The sequence below is a fragment of the Alexandromys fortis genome, unplaced genomic scaffold, assembly GCF_014885135.2.
Source record: "Alexandromys fortis isolate MF-2015 unplaced genomic scaffold, M_Fortis_MF-2015_v1.1 scaffold_1, whole genome shotgun sequence".
NCBI classification, from domain to species: Eukaryota; Metazoa; Chordata; class Mammalia; order Rodentia; family Cricetidae; genus Alexandromys; species Alexandromys fortis.
In genome coordinates this window covers 13,032,951-13,053,412 of record NW_026067927.1, presented here as the reverse complement: position 1 = coordinate 13,053,412, position 20,462 = coordinate 13,032,951, and the positions used below count along the sequence as shown (strand labels likewise).

At 38.6% G+C, this 20,462-nt stretch overlaps 1 protein-coding gene across 2 annotated transcripts in view; it reads left to right on the top strand.

Moving 5' to 3' along the window:
* The window catches only part of Nfatc3 (nuclear factor of activated T cells 3), a 63,129-nt gene that overhangs the window by 3,839 nt on the left and 38,828 nt on the right, over window positions 1–20,462 (top strand). For both annotated transcript variants that reach the window (XM_050143952.1, XM_050143951.1), the window contains exons 2-3: window positions 10,944–12,081; window positions 15,376–15,538. In XM_050143952.1, the coding sequence (XP_049999909.1) occupies window positions 10,944–12,081; window positions 15,376–15,538 (1,301 nt within the window). The remainder of the gene's footprint in view (window positions 1–10,943; window positions 12,082–15,375; window positions 15,539–20,462) is intronic.

Genomic DNA, 20,462 nt, shown 5'->3' with positions numbered 1-20,462 from the left:
AGTCCAAAATGAGAATCACCAGAAGAAATGCATGCTACATTATGTATAATATCTTACCTACTACTGGTTTTAAGTTTTTGAAGAGAAGAAATATTTTTGTTTTATAATTTATTTGTGCAAGAAATTTACATAATCATCAAATATTAATATACCTTTTTTCTTTAAAAATAGCTTTCTCTGTAGCCCAGGCTATTCTCAGACTCATGGTAGTTTTCCTGTTTCAGCTACACCTACTACAACAGGTTTTTCATGTGTAAACTTTGAGGCTTTTTTCCTAGATAGAGCTTTTGGCTGTAATTTACTTTGCTTAGTGATGTCAATATAATTTACTATGCCTTTGATAAATTATTTTTTAATGTCCAGTTTTTATTTTTTTATTTTTGAAATACAGTCTGACCATGTAATCCAAGCTGGTGGTCTTGAATTTATAATCCTCTGTCAGTCTCCCTTATTCATGTGCCACCATGCTCAACTCTGATTTTATTTTCACTTAGTGCTTTTGTTCAGTTTTTTTGTAACTGGGGTAATACACATGTCACGAAGTTCACAACTATTTGTAATTTCAGCTCCAGGGCGATCTTACACCTTTGGCCCTGAGGGTGCCTGTACATACCCACGTGATTTAAAATAAGAAAATCTAAAAGCAAAACAAACAACAGAAAAACCTGACATGAGTTGGAGTAATTAGTCTTAGATATTTTCATTTTATTCTTTAAAAGCTTTTTTTTTTAACATTTATACATATGGGTTTTTGTGTGTATAATTGTGCACCACATATATGCAGTGCCCATAGAAGCCAGAAGTGGGTGTGAGATTCCCTTGGGACAGGAGCTGCAGATGGTTGTGAGTCACTTGTGTGGGTCACTGGAATCTAACCCAGGTCCTCTGAAGGAGTAGTCAGTGCTTTTAACTGCTGAGCCACCTCTCTAGCCCTGATTTCATTACTTTTTTTTTTCTTTTAATGCAAGTCATAGCTGTACACATCTTTAATCCCAGCATTGAGAAAGCAGAGGCAGGAGGATCTCTATGAGTTCAAGGCTACTCTGGTCTCCATAGTGGAGTTCCAGAGCTATATAGACTTTACCTTAAAAAAAAAATACTGATGTTCTTTTGCTTTTAATTATATTGTTCTACTTTTTTCAGTTACTGACTCAGTAAGGTTTGAAAGGATATTGATTTAATGATCATACAAGTATAATTTGATATTTAAATCAGGATGAAAAGGAAGTTACTTGTTACGATTTTCTGTAATATTTTTACAGTTCATATATTAGGTATTGTAGAAGAGAATTTGATTGCTACCAATCCATATTTTCATCTCATAGACTAGATTTTTCTGTAGATTTGGATGCAGTGAGAGTATGTATTGAGTAATTGAGTCAGTGGTTAACATTTCACTGTTTACTTGGAATAATAGTTTAGTATTGTGTGTTTGTTTTGTTTTGAGGTAGGGTCTTGTGTATGCCAAGCCGGGCCATGTAACCAAGACTGATCTTGAACTCCTGATCCTGCTGCCTCCACCTCCCAAGTACAGGGAATACAAGTATGCACCATTATGCTTGACTTTATTTATTAATTTCCTTTGGGATGGGGTCTCACTATATAGTCCTAGCTGGTCTGGAACTCACTGTGTAGACCAGGCTAGCCTGGAACTCAGAGATTTTCTTGCCCTGCTCCTCAAGTGCTGGAATTAAAGGAGTGTAATATCAAGCTCAGTGTTTTGTTTGTTTTGTTTAGAGAAAAGGTCTCCTGTAATCCAAGCTGGCCTAGAACTCTTGATGTAGTTGAGGAGAATCTTAAATTCCTTATCCTCCTACCTCTACTTCTCTAGATGCTGGGATTACAGATGTGGACCATCATGTATCCGCTAATATTCTGTTTCACACTTTACTTGACAGGAATTGAACGATGCCCCTAGAGATACTAGTAAAACTGTGATAGAGACAAGTAAGTGTATTTTAGTGAGTATGAGGAAAAACCCAGGGGAGAAAAGAGTGATAATTGCTTTGTTAAAAATATTGATCTAGCTGGGCAATGGTGGCACTCACCTTTAATTCCAGCACTTGGGAGGCAGAAGCAGGGGGGATCTCTTGAGTTCAAGAGCAGCCTAGTCTACAGCGCAAGTTCCAGGACAGCCAGGGCCATACTAACTAACTAAACAAACAGTCAAGGGCTGGAGAGATGGCTCAGAGGTTAAGAGCATTGCCTGCTCTTCCAAAGGTCCTGAGTTCAATTCCCAGCAACCACATGGTGGCTCACAACCATCTGTAATGGGGTCTGGTGCCCTCTTCTGGCATGCAGGCATACACACAAACAGAATATTATATACATAATAAATAAATAAATATTAAAAAAATAAAATAAAAATCAATATCTAAACAAACAGTCAAGTAAATAAATAAATTTATCTAATGTGAGGTATGATATATACCTGTAATCCTAGCACTTGGATAGTAGAGGCAGGAGGATCAAGAATTCTAGATTAGCCTATAATTATTATTTTTTTAAAGGTTTTTATTTATTATGTATACAGTGTTTTGTCTTTTTATATGCCTGCTCGCCAGAGAGAGCACCAGATCTCATTACAGATGGTTGTGAGCCACCATGTGGTTGCTGGGAATTGAACTCAGGACCTCAGGAAGAGCAGTCAGTGCTTTTAACCTCTGAGCCATCTCTCCAGCCCACTAGCCTATAATTATTAGATAAAATGTTTGAGATAATCCTAGGCTACCTGAAACCAGTTTAAAAAAAAAAAAAAGGACTTGCAAGATGTGCATGGCAGTCAAAAGACTTGTTATGCAAGTCTGATGAGGGAGTTTAGTCCCTGAACTCCCTGTAAAGATGTAAGGAAAGAACTGATTCCCAAGGTTTTGACCTCTGAGTGCACACTGTGACTACACTGATGCATTGTACATACAATAATTTAAAAAATAAACCAAACCAAGCCATGCGGTTTGGTTTAATCTCAGCACTCAGGAAGCAAAGGCAGGTGGATCTCTGTGAGTTTGAGGCTAGCCTGGTCTACAAGTAGTTATACGACAGGCTCCAAAGCTACAGAAAAACAAAACAAAAACCAAAAACCAAAAAAAAAGAAAGAAAAAGGAAGAAACCAATAAGAAAACAAAAACCTATGTTCATTTTTAAAAACATATTTTAAATATTTATTTTGGGTCCGCTTGCACTGCCACAACTCATGTGTAGAGTTCGGAAGACAACTTGAAGGAGCCAGTGCTGTCCTGCAAGTCTGTGGGCTTCAGGCTGCTGAGAAGGCCCACTGACCCTCATTCTTTTGTTTTCATCACATTGTGTTTCAGGACTGGCCCTTGGTTTTGTGTGTGTGATTTTTGTTTGTTAGTTTGTTTTGCTTGCTAATATTGCCGTCTTTTTATTTTTAAAGACACATCTGTAATGGTACTGCTACTGATTTTTATTTGAGTCTGTCATAGGATTTTAAATTGTACCAGTCTTCAGAAAGCTTTCTTCATTCAGCTCCAAGCCTCCAGATAGGTGAAAAGTGTTCTGTAAAATGTTTTACAATGAGAGTAGTTGGGTTCTGTCTGCATGTATACCTGCAGGGCAGAAGAGGGACCAGATCTCATTATGGATGGTTGTGAGCCACCATGTGGTTGCTGGGAACCAAACTCAGGTCCTCTGGAAGAATAGCCAGTGCTCTTAACCGCTGAACCATCTCTCCAGCCCCTCCAGTGCCCTCTTTAGACCCTTCAGACATTACTTGGTTATCTCCCTAACCCTACCCGTTTTATTTTTTATTTTATTTTTTCTATTTATTTATTTATTTTATTATGCATACAATAGTCTGTCTGTGTGTATGTCTGCAGGCCAGAAGAGGGCACCAGACCTCATTACAGATGGTTGTGAGCCACCATGTGGTTGCCTGGAATTGAACTCAGGACCTTTGGAAGAGCAGGCAATGCTCTTAATCACTGAGTCATCTCTCTAGCCCGCCCTACCAGTTTTAAAGACAGTGTCTTTATATGACCCAGTCTCACAGTAAGCTCCTGGATCAAGCGGTCTGGCCTTTGCCTAAGTAGCTGAGACTACAGATATATCACTATTGGTGGGTTTACACATATGTTTTGTGTGTCTGGTACACTAGTGTGTGTATGGAGGCCAGAGGTTTGTATCTTCTTTAGTAGCTCTCCACTGTGTTTCTGGGACTGGCTTTTCTTTTTCTTTTTCAAGACTGGTTTTCTGACTGGCTTGTGTATTCCAGGCTGGTCAAGGAAACCTATCCCCTCTTCTGGCCTCTGTGAGTACCAGGCATGTATGGGATGCACAAGCATATATGCAATCAAAACATCCATACACATAAATAAGTAAATACTTTGAAGAGTATTTTTGTTCTGCATTGGTAATATATATATGTATATATAATAAATAATTTATTTATTTATTTTGGTTTTTCGAGACAGAGTTTCTCGTTGTAACAGCTCTAGCTGTCCTGGAACTAGCTTTGTAGACCAGTCTAGTCTCGAACCAGAAATCTGCCTGCTTCTGTCTCACAAGTGCTGGAATTAAAGGCATGTGCCATCACCACCCGGCCTTGATGGGCTATATTAATAATAAAAAATGGTATTTGTTAAATTATGTGTTCATTCTAGCACAGTGCTTCTCAGTATATTGTTTTTGTTTTCTTTTTCTTTCTTTCTTTTTTTTTTTGGTCCCTTTTCCCCCTCCCCCTCCCAGAGACAGCGTTTCTCTTTGTAGCCCTGGCTGTCCTGGAACTAGTTCAGGCTGGCCTTGAACTCACACCTTGAATCTGCCTGCCTCTACCTTCCAAGCGGTGGGATTCTGGCTTACTCTGACTGTCCATGCTGACCTGGAGCTTGTTATATATAGACCAGGCTGGTGGTGTTGAAATTGGTGGTAATCCTTTTGCTTTGCCTTCAAAGTGCTGGGATTACAGGTGTGTGTCACCAAACTTATTGACTGAATGCCCTACTGAATGCCTTATGTATTTGACTCCCCCCTTTTTTGAGCCTGTGTAGCCCTGGCTGTCTTGGAACTCGCTCTGTAGACCAGGCTGGCCCTGAACTCACTGAGATCCACCTGCTTCTTCCTCCCAGGTGCTGGGATACGTGCAGCATCATTGCCAGGCTTGCTGTTGCTTATTAATGAAACTATGGGAATACATTACTTTTTGTTATCTTCTATTGCGATATTTTTTCAAATTCAAGTTGTGATTTTCAACAATTTTCTTGTTTGTTTCTTTATCTACGTTGGTGTGCACATGTTGGGCAGTTTTTTCCCCATGTTCTGCCTTACTCCTTTGAGACAGGATCTCTCACTGAGTTTCACATCCTTTTCCTTGGCTTCCTTAGTACTAGTATGACAGCTTGTGTTGCCACACCTGGCTCTTGTTGAATCTTAAATGGGCATCTGTTTGTTTTTTGAGTCATGGCTTTGCTCTGCTGCTTAGGCTATCTTGAAGCTCACTATACCTCAGTTTGAGATTCTCTGCCTCAGCCTCTGGATAGCTGCGATTAGGGCCATGTGCCACTATGCCTGACTTGACTATTTTAAATTTTGAAGCTTTTCTCAAAATTGTTGGTGATCGTTGTAACCTGCTAATGACTTAAATGGGCACCAAAATCATATATTCTGTGATCACAAGGATGTTTGCTAACTGTAGGCCTTGTAGGTTTTTTTTTAAACAAGATTACCTTTGAGGTCATTATCTGTAGGTTTTTTTTTCCCTTAGGTTATTAGATTCCCAAGTGAAAAGTCTGCCAGTCTATTGCCTAGAGAGTGTAAGTGTGTTATGCTGTGAGCCATGGGAGTAGAAAAACACGTAGGGTTTCAATATACGCATTTTAGAATGACTTTATTTCATCATCCTGTTTTCAGTGTGGTTGCCCAGGTGTCCTTTCACCTTGTCAGAAAATTTCATTTACTGCCTTAAGAAAAAGTAGAGTTGGGAGGTGTGGAAAATTAGTTTTTTAGTTTGCCTTCACTTCTTCCTAATTCTGGATTTGTTTATTGTGGATATATAATATAAAGGGCACAGTGTGACTTTGTGTTTATGCCTTACACTTAAAATGTTTTCAAGTTTAACTCAAGATGTAGTATTTCCTTTCCTTTTTTTTTTTTTTTTTTTTTTTTTAGACATGGTTTCTTTGTGTAGCTCTAGCTGTCCTGGAACTCACTCTTTAGACCAGACTGGTCTCGAACTCACAGAGATTTGCCTGCTTCTTCCTCCAGAGTGCTGGGATTAAAGGTATACACCACCAAGTGCTCTATTTGTGTGTATGCCTGCATGACAGAAGAGGGCATCAGATCACATTATAGACAGGAGCCACCATATTGTTGCTGGGAATTGAACTCAGGTCCTTTGGGAGAGCAACCAGTGCTCTTAACTTCTGAGTCATCTCTCTAGCTGGCATTTCTTAATGAGAAAGATTCTTACTGTGTTGCTTCAGCCTACTACTAAGTAGCTTGGATTGCATTTATGCAGTACCACAATGTATCTTATTTGTTCCACTTTATATTTCATTGAATATACCACAGTTTGGTTATACATTAATATATTGAGAATTATCTGATTTTTTTTCACCCTTTGGCCATTTCAAATAATACTGTTACAAACATATGTGTACAAGTTTTTTTTGTTTGTTTGTTTTTTTGTTTTTGTTTTTCGAGACAGGGTTTCTCTGTAGCTTTGGAGTCTGTCCTGGAACTAGCTCTGTAGACCAGGCTGGTCTCGAACTCACTGAGATCCGCCTGCCTCTGCCTCCCGAGTGCTGGGATTAAAGGCACGCGCCACCATCGCCCGGCTGTGTACAAGTTCTTATAGAGACATATTTTAATGAATATATAACTGGGAAGAATTGCTTAATCCATAGTTATTCTTTTTGTTGTTTTTTCTTTTTGAGATTGTAGCCCAGAATTCTAGAACTCACTGTGTTGCTCAGGCTGGCCTTGAACTTGTGCCAGTCCTTCTGCCTTAGCCTCTTGAGTACTGGGATTTCAGATATGCGCTACTGTGCCTTGCTAAAAATTTGAAAACAGAACTTAACTGAGGATCCAGGTGTCTATATCTTATCCATGGCTGATCTAGGATTCCTAATCTTTCTGGCTTCACCTCCCGGTGCTGGGAGTATGTGCATGTATGCCATATTCATCTTGCTTACTTATTGATTGATTGTTGCTGTTATTTTTGTTTTGAGACAGAGTCTTGCTATGTATGCCTCAGCCACCCAACTGCTGGGATTACTGGTGTTTGTCACAAGGCAGAGTCCAGGATCACTGCAGGTTCAACATAAGACTAGTACACTTAAGAGAGTTGCAGGTCAGCTTCATGTACACAGCAGTTTGCAGACAAGTCAGGGATTCATGGACAGACACTCCTTCCCCCACACTTCTCTATCTCAAAGAAAAAGGACCGGATAGATAGCTTTGTGTAGAATGTTTGCCCGGTATTTGTAAAGCCCTAGGTTCAGTCCTGAACACCACAAAACAACAACAAAACTATATTACTGTGTCCCAAGCAACAATGTGGCATCTACTTAAGTGTTTTTTCAAAGTTACTCTTCTCTATCTTTATGGGACAGTAACCATGGACAGCACATAATTAAATGTGGCCAAGTTCCAATAAAGTTTTATTTATAGACACCAGAATTTGAATCATATTATTATATCTCATAAAACAGTTTCTTTTAAAAACCATTCTTAGCTTATAGGTTGTCACAAAAAAAAAAAAAAAAAAAACAGGTGGTAGGACAGATTGGTTCACAGGCTGTATTTTGCCAACCCCTGGTTTACTGTTAGTAAAGGCATGAACGTCTATCTGTGTTCTCCAGATTGCTGTCTGCTTTCCTAGAGCTCTCTAGTCTCTGATAAAACATTTTTTTTTAATTTAACAAGTCTTGAGATGGTTCTGAAGCATCTTGCATCTAGAGTTGAAAATCTTAAGACTGTTAAGATGTGGTTGGAGTGGCTGCTATCATTTTCAGAGTTTCGACTTCTAGACACAGAGAAAAGGATGAAGCAGTACATTACATCATCTTTTGTGTCTGTACTACTTTAAGACATTCTGCTTGTGTGTGTGTCCCCACGCTCCCATGCACAAAGAGGCTTGTGGAGGATGTCAGGTGTTTTCCTCTATTGCTATTCACCTTATAGCCTTGAGACTCCCTCTGAACCAGAAGCCCACCATTTCCGCTGAGCAGGCTCACCTGCTGGAAATTCCTGAGAACTGCCTGCCTCTCAGCCCTCAGTGCTGAGGTTACAGACATATGCAGCCATACCCATCTCTTTTCATTAGTTGATAGAGATTCGAGTTCAAGTTCTCATGCCAACACAGAAAGCTCTGATACACAATGATCCATTCCTCAATACATTTATTTATATGCTTTTTTATTTAGTTTACTTGGAGGAAGCTATGAATTTCAGCATTAATCAACCACTGAAATAACATTGGTATAATAAGTGCTTTAGAATGAAACTATAAAGTCTTGCATGAATGATTTCCACTCAAAATAAGATTTTTTTTAAAAAAAGTACGTTAGGTAAAAATGAGTTTTTAAAAACTGGATTAGGTAGTGATAAAGAATATAATAGTTGCTAGTATGGTTTTAAGTCTCTAGCAGGACTTGCTTAGTATTATATTCTAGCAAGGGGTGGATTTGATCTTACTTAATACTTATTTATTTTGAGACAGGGTTTCTCTTGGTAGCCAAGGCTAGCCTTAAACTCTATCCCACTGCCCAAACTGGAGTGCTGAGATTATACATGTGTGCTACCATGCCTAGCTAAGGAATAAATTAAAAATTCTAAATTTATGAAGATTAATAATCAACTATAAGTCAAAATCCTCAATCAGTTATTTTCTGTTTCGGTAAAGGATCTAGCTGTATCTGGTATTTTTGTTTTAATTTATGTGTGTGGATGTTTTGCCTAATGGTCAGTATAGCATGTACATGCTTTGTACCCATAGAAGAGGGCATTGGTTCCTCTTGGACTAGAGTTTCAGACACTTACAAGCTGCTGTATGGGTGCTGGTAGTCAAATCAAACTCAGACACTGGGTTTGTGGGCATAAACCTTTAAATTCCAGCCCTTGGGAGGCAGAGGCAGGAAGATCTTTGTGAATTTAAGGCCAGTCTTGTCTACTTATTAAGTTTCAGGATGTAGTAAGACCCTTTCTCAAACAAACAAACAAACAAACAAACAGCTCAAAGACAAAACAAATCAAACCCAGATTCTCTGGAAGAGCAGCCAGTGCTCTCTATTGATGAGCCATCTCTCCAGCCCCATCCTGGTCTGCTGTGTGCAAACATGAATTCCTGATGATATGACTACAGAGGAAAAATATATTTGTGTTAATTATATACTCTTCTTAAAAGAGAAATCTTGAATTTTATTGCAAGGAAACTGAGACCTAAAGAGAGTTAATGATGTAAGAGTCAAAGTTAATGGTAGGGTAGAACAAACAACAACAAACCATACCTCCACCAAAAATTAGTAAAAACCTACCATTTGTTTTTTAAGACAGTCTCATTGTGTATCCCAGATGGGTCTCAAACTCATTGTCTGGCCTAGAACTGGTGATCCTTCTACCTCCCAAATTCTAGGATTTAAGTATAAACCATCACTCCCTCCTAACTCCCAAGGTGCTTTTCTTTCTTTTTCTTTCTCTCTCTTTTTCCCCCCACAGACAGGGTTTCTCTGTAACCTTGACTTTCTTGGACTCAATCTGTAGACCATGCTGGCCTTGAACTCAGAGTTCCAGTACCTCTGGCCTCCTGAGTGCTGGGATTAAAGGCATTTGCCACCACCATCCAACGTCCCAGGTGTTTTCAAAAACTGTTTAATTCAATCTTAACCTGCAATTGCCAAATATAGCACTACCATTTAAAAAAATTCTTGCCAGTGATGGTCATGCCTTTAATCCCAGCACATGAGAGGCAAAGGCAGGTGATCTCTGTGAATTCGAGGCTAGCCTGGTTTACATGGTGAGTTTCAGGACAACCAGGGCTACACAGAGAAATCCTGTCTCAGAAAACCAAAAAGAAAAATTCTTTGAGGCTTGGAGAGATGCATCAGTGTTGAAAGCACCTGCTGCTCTTGCAGAGGATCTAGGTTCTGTTCCTAGCAACCAAAAAGTTAATTATAACTTTTTGTAACTCTAGTTCCAGGAGATCTGATGCCGCTTGTACCCATGTCGTATATTAATATAAATTCAGGCAAACACAAAAATGAAAATAGTAAAATATCTGAAATTTTAAATTAAATTCAGGGTATTTTTTTTTTCTAGCATGATGGTGTGAGTGTGCATATGCCACAGTGCCCCTATGAAGTCATAGAATAAAATGCAGGAGTTGGTTTTCTCCCATCATGCAGGTCCCAGAGCTTGAACTTACATCATTGGATTTGGCAGCAAACCCCTTTACCCACTAAGCCATCTTACTGATTCAATTTATATTATCTTATTGTTCTGTGGCTTTAATTTTTTATTTATATGTGTGTGAGTATATAGATACACACTATACATTTTATAAAAACATAGTCTGTTCTCAGAGAATAATTTTTGGAAATGTGGAAGTCAAGGAAAAGAATGTCACAATACATATTTCCATATGTAATAGTCATACATAGCTGCAAAAATAAATAGATGCATTTTTAAGTCACCTTGTTGTTGAGATATGACTTGATGAAATAGCTCAAGCTGGCTTGAAACCCACTGTATAGCTAAGATAGGCATTGAATATTCAGTAATCCTCTGCCTGTGTGTTGCAATAAACAGATAGAATCACTGTGCCCAACCCTTTACTGGAGGTAATGACATGCATTTTGGTGTCCAAATTTTTTTCTCTCACAGGGTTGTTATTACTTTTTCATCTAGTAATTTATACACTTGAATTTTCTAATTTCTTTTATTGACTTTTTTTGGTTGTGGTGATTTTTGTTTTTCTTCCCTCATAGATCTTGAGCCAGATGATTGTGCATCCATTTACATCTTTAATGTAGATCCACCTCCATCTACTTTAAACTCATCACTTGGCTTACCACATCATGGACTGCTGCAGTCTCACTCCTCTGTTTTGTCACCATCATTTCAGCTCCAAGGTCACAAAAATTATGAAGAAACTGGTGATATTTCTGAATCTAAATATAGCCCATTAGGTGGTCCCAAACCCTTTGAGTGCCCAAGTATTCAAATTACATCCATCTCTCCTAACTGTCATCAAGGAACAGATGCACATGAAGACGACCTACAGATAAATGACCCAGAAAGGGAATATTTGGAAAGACCTTCTAGAGATCATCTCTATCTTCCACTTGAGCCATCCTACCGGGAATCTTCCTTTAGTCCTAGTCCTGCCAGCAGCCTTTCTTCTAGGAGCTGGTTCTCAGATGCATCTTCTTGTGAATCTCTCTCACACATTTATGATGATGTGGACTCAGAGTTGAATGAAGCTGCTGCTCGATTTACTCTCGGCTCACCTCTGACTTCTCCAGGTGGCTCTCCAGGAGGCTGTCCTGGAGAAGACTCCTGGCAGCAACAGTATGGACCTGGACACTCCTTGTCACCTCGGCAATCTCCTTGCCACTCTCCTAGATCCAGTATCACTGATGAGAATTGGCTGAGCCCCAGACCAGCCTCAGGACCCTCATCAAGGCCCACTTCTCCCTGTGGTAAACGACGGCACTCTAGTGCAGAAGTGTGTTATGCTGGTTCCCTTTCACCCCATCACTCACCTGTTCCTTCCCCTGGCCACTCCCCTAGGGGAAGTGTAACAGAAGATACCTGGCTTACTGCTTCTGTCCACACTGGATCAGGCCTTGGCCCTACACCTTTCCCATTTCAGTACTGTGTCGAGACTGATATCCCTTTGAAAACAAGGAAGACTTCTGAAGATCAAGCTGCCATACTACCAGGAAAATTAGAGGTCTGTTCAGATGATCAAGGGAGCTTATCACCATCCCGGGAGACTTCAGTAGATGATGGCCTTGGATCTCAGTATCCTTTAAAGAAAGATTCATCTGGTGACCAATTTCTTTCAGTTCCTTCACCCTTTACTTGGAGCAAACCAAAGCCTGGCCACACCCCTATATTTCGGTGAGTTGATAGAAATGACTACTGACTGTTTTTTCATGCTTAAAGATCATTTGCATTGTCTAACTACATTATCTGTTTATGTTTGACAACCCTCATTTTTCTTTCCCTCTCTCTTATCTCCTTCCTCTCCCCTCTTCCTTCTTTTCTCTCCTTCTCTTTTCCCTTTCTCTGCCCTCATCTTCCTTGTTCTTTGTTTTTTAAAAAATAAATTCTACCAGCAAAAAACTTAGAAGTCCTTTTTATTTTCCTTTAAGTCTTAAAAGTATTTTTAAATTGACTAACATTACATTTAAAGGTATATAAATGAAGAAAATATAAGTGATAGATTGTAGATAATAGTAAATGACATTTAAGGATCCCTAAAAGGAATTTTCTTATTTAGAAAAGATTATGGTGCAGGTAGGTTATAGTATGAATTATATTACTAATAAATTAACTGGGAATTTGCATATTTTGAAGACGTATGTGTGCAGGTGTGTATGTGTGTTCATGTGGAGGCCAGAAGATAGCTATGGGTGGTGTTCCCTAGAGTCATCATCTTGTTTTGTGAGACAAGGTTGCTTATTGGCCTGAGAGCTCACCAAGCTTTAAAAATAAAATAAAACAAAAAAATCAACTTTACTGTTGTATGTGTGCACACTTGAGAAGGATGTGTGTGAATGAGATGTGTGTCATGTCCTGTGTGTGTTGGTCAGAGACAACTTTCTGGAGTTGATTCTTTCCTTCCACCTTTATGTGGGTTCTTGCGTAGTTTGGAAAGCATTTTACTGACTGAGTTCTCTAGCTTTGTCCTATTGAAGGCAAGCATTTTCCTCACAATTTACTTACTTTTAAATGCTTATATTATTCAGACAGTGTCTTGCTATATTGCCTGTGTTGACCCATGTCAACCTAAAATGTGCGGTCCTCCTATTCTAGCCTCCCAGAGTAGCTGGGACTATAGGTACGTGCTTTGTGCTTGGCCTTCCTAACTTAATTTTTTTCTTCTTTTTTTTTTTATTAAAAATTTCCGCCTCCTCCCCACCTCCCTTTTCCCTCCCCCTCCCCCACCCCCACTCTTCTCCCCCTCCCTCTAACTTAATTTTTTAAAAAAACTTTTGACGGTCTTGTTTTCTTTCTTTGAGACTGGATCCTATATAACTCAGACTGGCTTCAAGTTTACTATATTAACTGGCAATGACCTAGAAGTTCTGATTCCCCTGCCCCGGCCTCCTGGCATATATCATTACATCTAGTTTTATATAGATTGGATTCAAACTCAGGGTTTCTTGCATGCTAGGCAAGAACTCTACTAACTGAGCTTTGTGTCTATTACTGTTTAACCTGTAGGTATGTAAGTAATTTTCTAGTTCAACATTTTCTTCGTGTGTATGTGTACATGTGTGCATATAGGTGCACATGGAGGCCAGAGGTTGACATTGGATGTCTTCTTCATTCCTTATTTGCCTCTCCACTTAGTTTTTAAAGATAAGATCTCATTTAACCTGGTTGTCTAGATAGCCCCAGGGATCCTCCTGTCTTGCCTTCCCAGTTCTGGGATTACAGGCTTGGGCCACTGTGCTGTTTTATATGTGTGTTCCGGTGATTCAAACTAAGCCCTCATCAAAGACTGACAAGCACTCTTCCTGTTGAACAATCTCCCAAGCCCTTATAACATTTTCAGTATTAATATATATAAATTAACCTTTCAGTCATTATACTGTTTAAATTCTTATGAATCAAGGAAATACTAACCTTTTAAAATATACTACAGATGTTTTGTTTTTGTTTTAGGCAGTTATGCACTGAAACTAAATTTTTCTTCAAGATACAGAGGATGCCTAAGATAATAAGCAGTTTTTCAGAGAGAGAAGAGTGAAATGATAGGAAGTGGATGAGGCCAGAAGCCTAATAGATTGATTTCTGCAGATCTATACACAAGGGTGGAGAGATATATACTGAAAGAAATAGAAAAATTTAGATTTTAAAGGTCCTTAGGCTTGGGACCTAGAGAGATTGCCCAGTTATTAGGAGTACCTACTGCTTTTCAAGAATGTGGTTTTTTTTTTTTTTTCTGCTATTATTTTTTAAGCTCTTCAGGGCCCACCACCTAGCTCCCAGATAATTATATGGAGACTTATTCTTACTTATGAATGCCTGGTCTTAGCTTTACTTGTTTCTAGCCAGCCTGACTTAAATTATCCTGTTTCTCTTTAACTATGTTTTGCCTCTGGGCTTTTTACCTTTCTTTATTCTGTTTTTCTTTTTTACTCCGTGGCTGGCTGGGTGGCTGACTCTTGGCATCCTCCTCCTCCCTTTTTCTTTCTAGGTTTCTCCTGTTTGTTCTCTTTGCCTGCCAGTCCTGGCTGTTTCTCTCTCCTGCTTAGCTATTGGATGTTCAGCTCTTTATTAGACCAATCAAGTATTTTAGGCAGACAAAGTAACCTAACTTTACAAAGGTAAATAAATGCACATCTTTGTACTATTAAACAAATATCCCACAGCATAAGCAAATGTAACACAAATTAAACTAATAGTCTACAAAAGCATAAGATCTAGGTTCGATTCCCAGCACCCACCTGTCCACTGACAGCCTCTGTAACTTCAGCTCCAAGGGATACAGCGCCCTCTTCTGGCCTATTCAGGTATTAGACATGCACATGGCATACAGACATACATGCAGGCAGAAGACTCATACATTAAAAAAGATACTTAATCTTACAGAGCTACTGATATATATATACAGAGAATGGATATCTTTAAGAAACTGAACTACTGTTTTTTTGGTTGCTTTTATGGTTACATACAGAGTTGAGAATTTACAAATCGCTATAGAGTTTGTCCTTTTTCAAAATAAAAAAGGAATACTAAATGTAAAAACATTATATTTTAATCTTTAGGTTAAAGAATTATTTATAATTATTTATTTATTAAAAAGGATAGTCATGGGGCGGTAGTGATGCAAGACTTTAGTCCAAGCATTCGGGAGGCAGAGGCAGGTAGATCTCAGCCTGGACTGGAGTTTGAGGTCAGCCTGGTCTACAGAGTGAGTTTCAGGACAGCCAGGACTACACAGAGAAACTCTGTCTCAAAAAAAAAAAAACCCCAATAAATAAAATATAAATAAATTAATTAAAAAGGATGTTCTATTAAATACATGCCATAGTTGGTACTATAACTTACTAAGTGAAGTTGGTTTTGGAATACTGTGCTGCAAAAACCACTGGAAAAAATACTGGGAGTGGCAAAGAGATGCTTTGGATCTCTGCTTAGCAATGATAATATGGTGAAATTGTGTGTGTGTTTTGTTTATAGCACATCTTCATTACCTCCATTAGACTGGCCTCTACCAACTCACTTTGGACAATGTGAATTGAAAATAGAAGTGCAACCTAAAACTCATCATCGAGCCCATTATGAAACGGAAGGTAGCCGTGGGGCAGTGAAAGCCTCTACTGGTGGTCACCCTGTTGTGAAGGTATGAAACTTTGGAGCTTTGCTTCATAGATCTGTACACATAGTAATGAGTGAATGAATATATTGATTTAGCGAAAAGAAAAAGCAAATGTGGTGAGCCTCTTTCGTCTGCTTGTTGATACGCCCATACTTCTGCATTGAATGTTCTTTGTTAGTCTAGAAGAAACCTTCCTGCCTTACTTTTTCATCGGAGGAAATAAGATGTTGGTGGTCAAATTGCTGTTTTTTTGATTTTAGAAAGAGTATATTGTGCTGGGCAGTGGTGGCCAGCGCTTGGGAGGCAGAGGCAGGCGAATCTCTGAGTTGAGGCCAGCCTGGTCTACAGAGTGAGTTATAGGACGACCAGGGCTACACAGAGAAATCCTGTCTCGAAAAGTAAACACACAAAAAAAGGATCTCTGTGAGTTCAAGGCCAGTCAGGACTAGAGAGTTCAAGGCTAGCCAGGGCTACAGAGTGAGACCCTGTCTCAATAAAACAAAAACAAAAGCACAGAATACTTAGCTCTAGAGGATCACTGTGGATTCAAGGTCAACCTGGGACTCATCGTGAGTGCATCCTGAGTTCTAGGACAACATGAGCCACAAAGTGAGACTCTACCTTAAAGAAAAAAAAAAAAAAGAAGGAAAGAAACAACAAAAAGAAAAACTAATCAGAAAATATTCAGTAACCTGAATACCAATATTCATAGCAGTTAATGAACCCAAATTAGAAACAACTCAAGTAGATTAGTAGTTAAACAACCTCTAGAATATTTATAGGGTACTTCCGTCTGTCTGTTAGAAGGAACAAATAGTTGATATGTGCAACAACTTTTGTGGTTCTCCATCATAATTTTGGTCTGTCATGGTTCTCTGTGGAAGGGTGTTGGTTGAAAAGAAAAATTCACAGCATTATATACCATATGGTTCTATTTATATAGTTTCTCAAATTAAGTAAACTTTTGAGACAGAACAAATTAATAGTTAGCAGGAAATGATTAATATAAAGGGGCAGCACAAGAAAATGTATTTGTGATGATGGAATATGTGTATATCTTTACCAGTGTAGTAATTACCTAAATCTCTATCTGTGATAAAAATGCATACAAACAAACAAACATACAAGAATGCATATAAAATATGTGGAAACTGTGTGGAACTATAGTTAGCAATTATACCGGTGCCAATGGTTTTTAATACAGCTCGTTGCTGTAAGTTCATGTTACAATACATAAATGCATACACATGAAATCAAGATGCTGACCCATGGGGATTTTTGTAAAAGAAAAAAAAAAACTTATATAGTTTGATTAACCTGGTCTGCTTAGTGAGACCCTGTTTCAAAAGTAAAAATAAAGAGTATAGAATAAACATTGGCAAGTCAGCTTTTTCTTTTCTATTTTGTTGCTGTACTAGGGGCAGAACCCATGGCTTCATACAGTACAAGTACTGTAAGACTAAATTCTGTTCCTAGCCTGAGGCAGAACTATTTTAGAAATTACTGTAGTTTGAAAAACAAGGTTTAAAATTTTGTTTTTAGACTTTGTATTTTATCATATGTCAAGATCCATTGCCTAGTGATGATTTGTTTTAATTTTTTGAGACAAGATCTTATGTAGCTCAGGTTGACCTAAAAGTCAGTGTGTAATTAAGGATGGCCATGAAGTACTGATCCTCCTGCCTGTGTTCCAAGTGCTAGGATAACAGGTATGTGCTACCATACCTGACTCTAGTGATGATTTTTTATATGATATTGTTATATGTACATTTTAACATTTATTTTTGTTTTGTCACATTTTTACTTTTAACTGATTGATATTTTGAAATTTTAATTTTGTATTTTTAATATCTCTACAATGTTTCTAGTACAGTGCTTCTGATATAGTCAAATCCAAGGGCCCTCCCTGAGTAATTTGGCAGGACTGATAATGGAACTGTTGTGAAAGCTGCTGTAATGTGTCCTGTAGTGACCTTCAGGCTTCAACCTTCCAGCTTAAGTTAAATTAAGCAGGCACAGACCTTTGCTATGGAAACAATATAGAAACATAACAAACAATGACTTACTTTCTTTCACACTACAGTGGGTGGCCTGACTAGAAGAGTACTGATAGTAGATGAAAGATTTTAGAGAATCATGTTAACAGTAGTAATTTATTGATAGCGTATAACATATGTGTTCCTTCTGGGATGGGATAAGGTGATAGTCTAACTAGTTTATTCTTCTTTAAAATCCCTGAGATGCAGAGGAACAGTCCTGTTTTTCTTATGCTGTATTATATGTACTTAAGCAGATGTTGGTGAAGTATGTGTTATGAAATATATTTATATATATTCCCTTTGAAATCTTATATGTGTGATTACTTTCCCACAGCAGTAGTTTATGTTATCAAAGTGAAAAGGACAGGTGGCTTACATCTTTGCCAGGCTGGTATGAATATGAGTCATCTAATGTGACCAAAGAGTCTTTGATAGATGGTGCTGATCCACTTGTCATGTGATAGGAATATCTTTAAATTTGTGTTTTCTTTTTAAGATTTAACTACATCATTTTGGCCAGGTACTTAGTGTTTATTGTTTCAATAGCTTGGGAAGGAAGATTGCCTTAAATTCAAGACCAGCCTGAACTGCTGAGTCAAACCCAATCTCAAAAAATGGAAAAAGACCAAGTGGTGGTGGTGCACACCTTTTAATCTCGGCACTTAGGAGACAGGCATGTGGATCTCTGTGAGTTCAAGGCCTGCCTGGTCTACAGAGGGAGTTCCTGGACAGACTCCAAAGCTACACAGAGAAACCCTGTCTCGAACTACTCCCCCCCCCAAAAAAAAAAGAAAAGAAAGAAAGATAAAAAAAGAAGAAAGGTTGTGTGTACATATTTAAAATATGGCTCATATGTAACATGCATATAGTTATAATGTAAAAACAAAATGCTGGGTTGAATTTTTGTTGTTTTTTTTTGTTTTGTTTTGTTGGTTTTTTTGTTTTGTTTTTGTTTTGAGACAGGATTTCTCGTGTAGCCCTGGTTGTCTTAGAATTTCATTAGTAGACCAGGATGGTCTTGAACTCAGAGATCTGCCTGGCTTACTGCCAGGCTTAAAATCTTATTTTTTTAAAATACAGATTTGCTAGGGGAATAGGATTGAAGATGTGTATATGTTATTTAAAAGCCACTAGTCTCTCTTTTTATTTAATTTATTATTTTGTATGTATGGGTGTTTTGGCTGCACATACGTCTGTGCACTATGTGTGTGTGCAGTGCCCCTGGAAACCAGAAGAGGACATTGATGCAGCTGTAATTACTATATTGGGTCTTAAAATATTATTAGTGCATACTGTCAAACAGGAAAAGGAAAGCCTACCTCACTGTTATTTTTTCAAAGCATAGCACATATATTGTGTATTATTGTTATTAAATATCAAGGCCTATGTTAATTGTGCAGTAATGCTATGGTTGTGTTAAAAGAATATATCTCTTAGCCAAGTGGTTCTCAATCTATGGATAGCAACCCCAAAAAGACCATCAAGAAGCACAGATATTTGCATAACGATTCATAACAGTATCCAAATTACAGTTATGAAATGGCAATGGAATGATTTTATAGTTGTGAATGAACCACAACTCGAGAAACTGTATTAAAGGGTCGAAGAATTAGGACAGTTAAGAACTCCTGTCTTAGCTGGGAAGGGGTGGTGCATGACTTTAATTCCAGCACTGGGAGGCAGAGACAGGCAGATCTCTGTGACTTTGAGGCCAGCCTGGTGTACAGAAGCGAGTTTCGGGATAGCCAGAGCTGTTAAACAGAGAAACCCTATCTCGGGGGGTGGGCAGAACCTCTGTATGAAAGCTTGTCATAGTGACGCATAATTGTAGTTCTAGCACTTGAGTTCAGAGCCAACTGTTGCTCCATGAGTTTGAAGTCTCAGTGTGAACTACCTAAGATCCTGTTCCAAAACAAAATAAGCAAAAGCCTGAACTGGGTAGAAGGCTCAGCTGTTAAAAGGATAAGGCTCACAACCAAAACACCCACTTGCCTTCTTAGGGTCTATTGGAATGTCCTGGTCTCTGCTCAGGAGGCCCAGGAGATGCTACTGTAGCCTCAGTTTACCCTTTAACACCTTGCTGGGGGCAGGAACATGAAGGATGCTGCATATCTGAAGCTAGAAATAGGTTCGGTGTCTTTTGAGAATGTAGCTGTTATAGCAGCTAACAGGAGTGACTGTGGAGATGATCCTCAGGCTCTTCTATAGATTTGTAATACTTAAAAGTGTTCTTGGGCCACTCTGTGTCCAAACCTGAGTTTATCTTCAGGTTGGAGCATAGATTTGGGCCATGGAGTCTTGGTTTGATGTGATCACTGTGAGAACATGACAATATGGTAGTGAGGTTGAGATATTATAAAAGGGAAAATAATAATCTGTTGACAACCAGCTTATCCTCTGTCTGATCCACCTTGTCAACCATCAAAAGTACACGCACCAGAAAGAACTCAGCTGATTCCATGAGCTTATAAATATAGAGTAGCTTGTTATCTGGTGTTAGGTAATTACTGTTCCCACAATAGGCAGTATGCTAGCTGGTATTCACTGGTAAGTAGTAGGTACCTTATAGTTTCTGATGTCCTTTTTCTCTTGTTAGTTGCATTTCTTCTTGGATGTTGTATTATATGATTAATATATAGATAGAGATTTACATGATTTCTGTTTAGCCTCATACTCTGCCACACACCAGAAGGAAACAGACATCCTCAGCTTGACCATTAAGCTGGAAACACATTAGCAAACTAGATTGTCTGGCATGGGGGGGGAGGGGTCAACAGCATATAGGGTAGGGTAGGAATCAGTGATGTTCATTTGAAACGTCCTGCTCATGCAAACTCTCTTGGATGTAAGTAAGGAGTTTATTAGAAAGGTTATTAATGCCATAGATAGAGAGGCAGGTGCATGGCAAG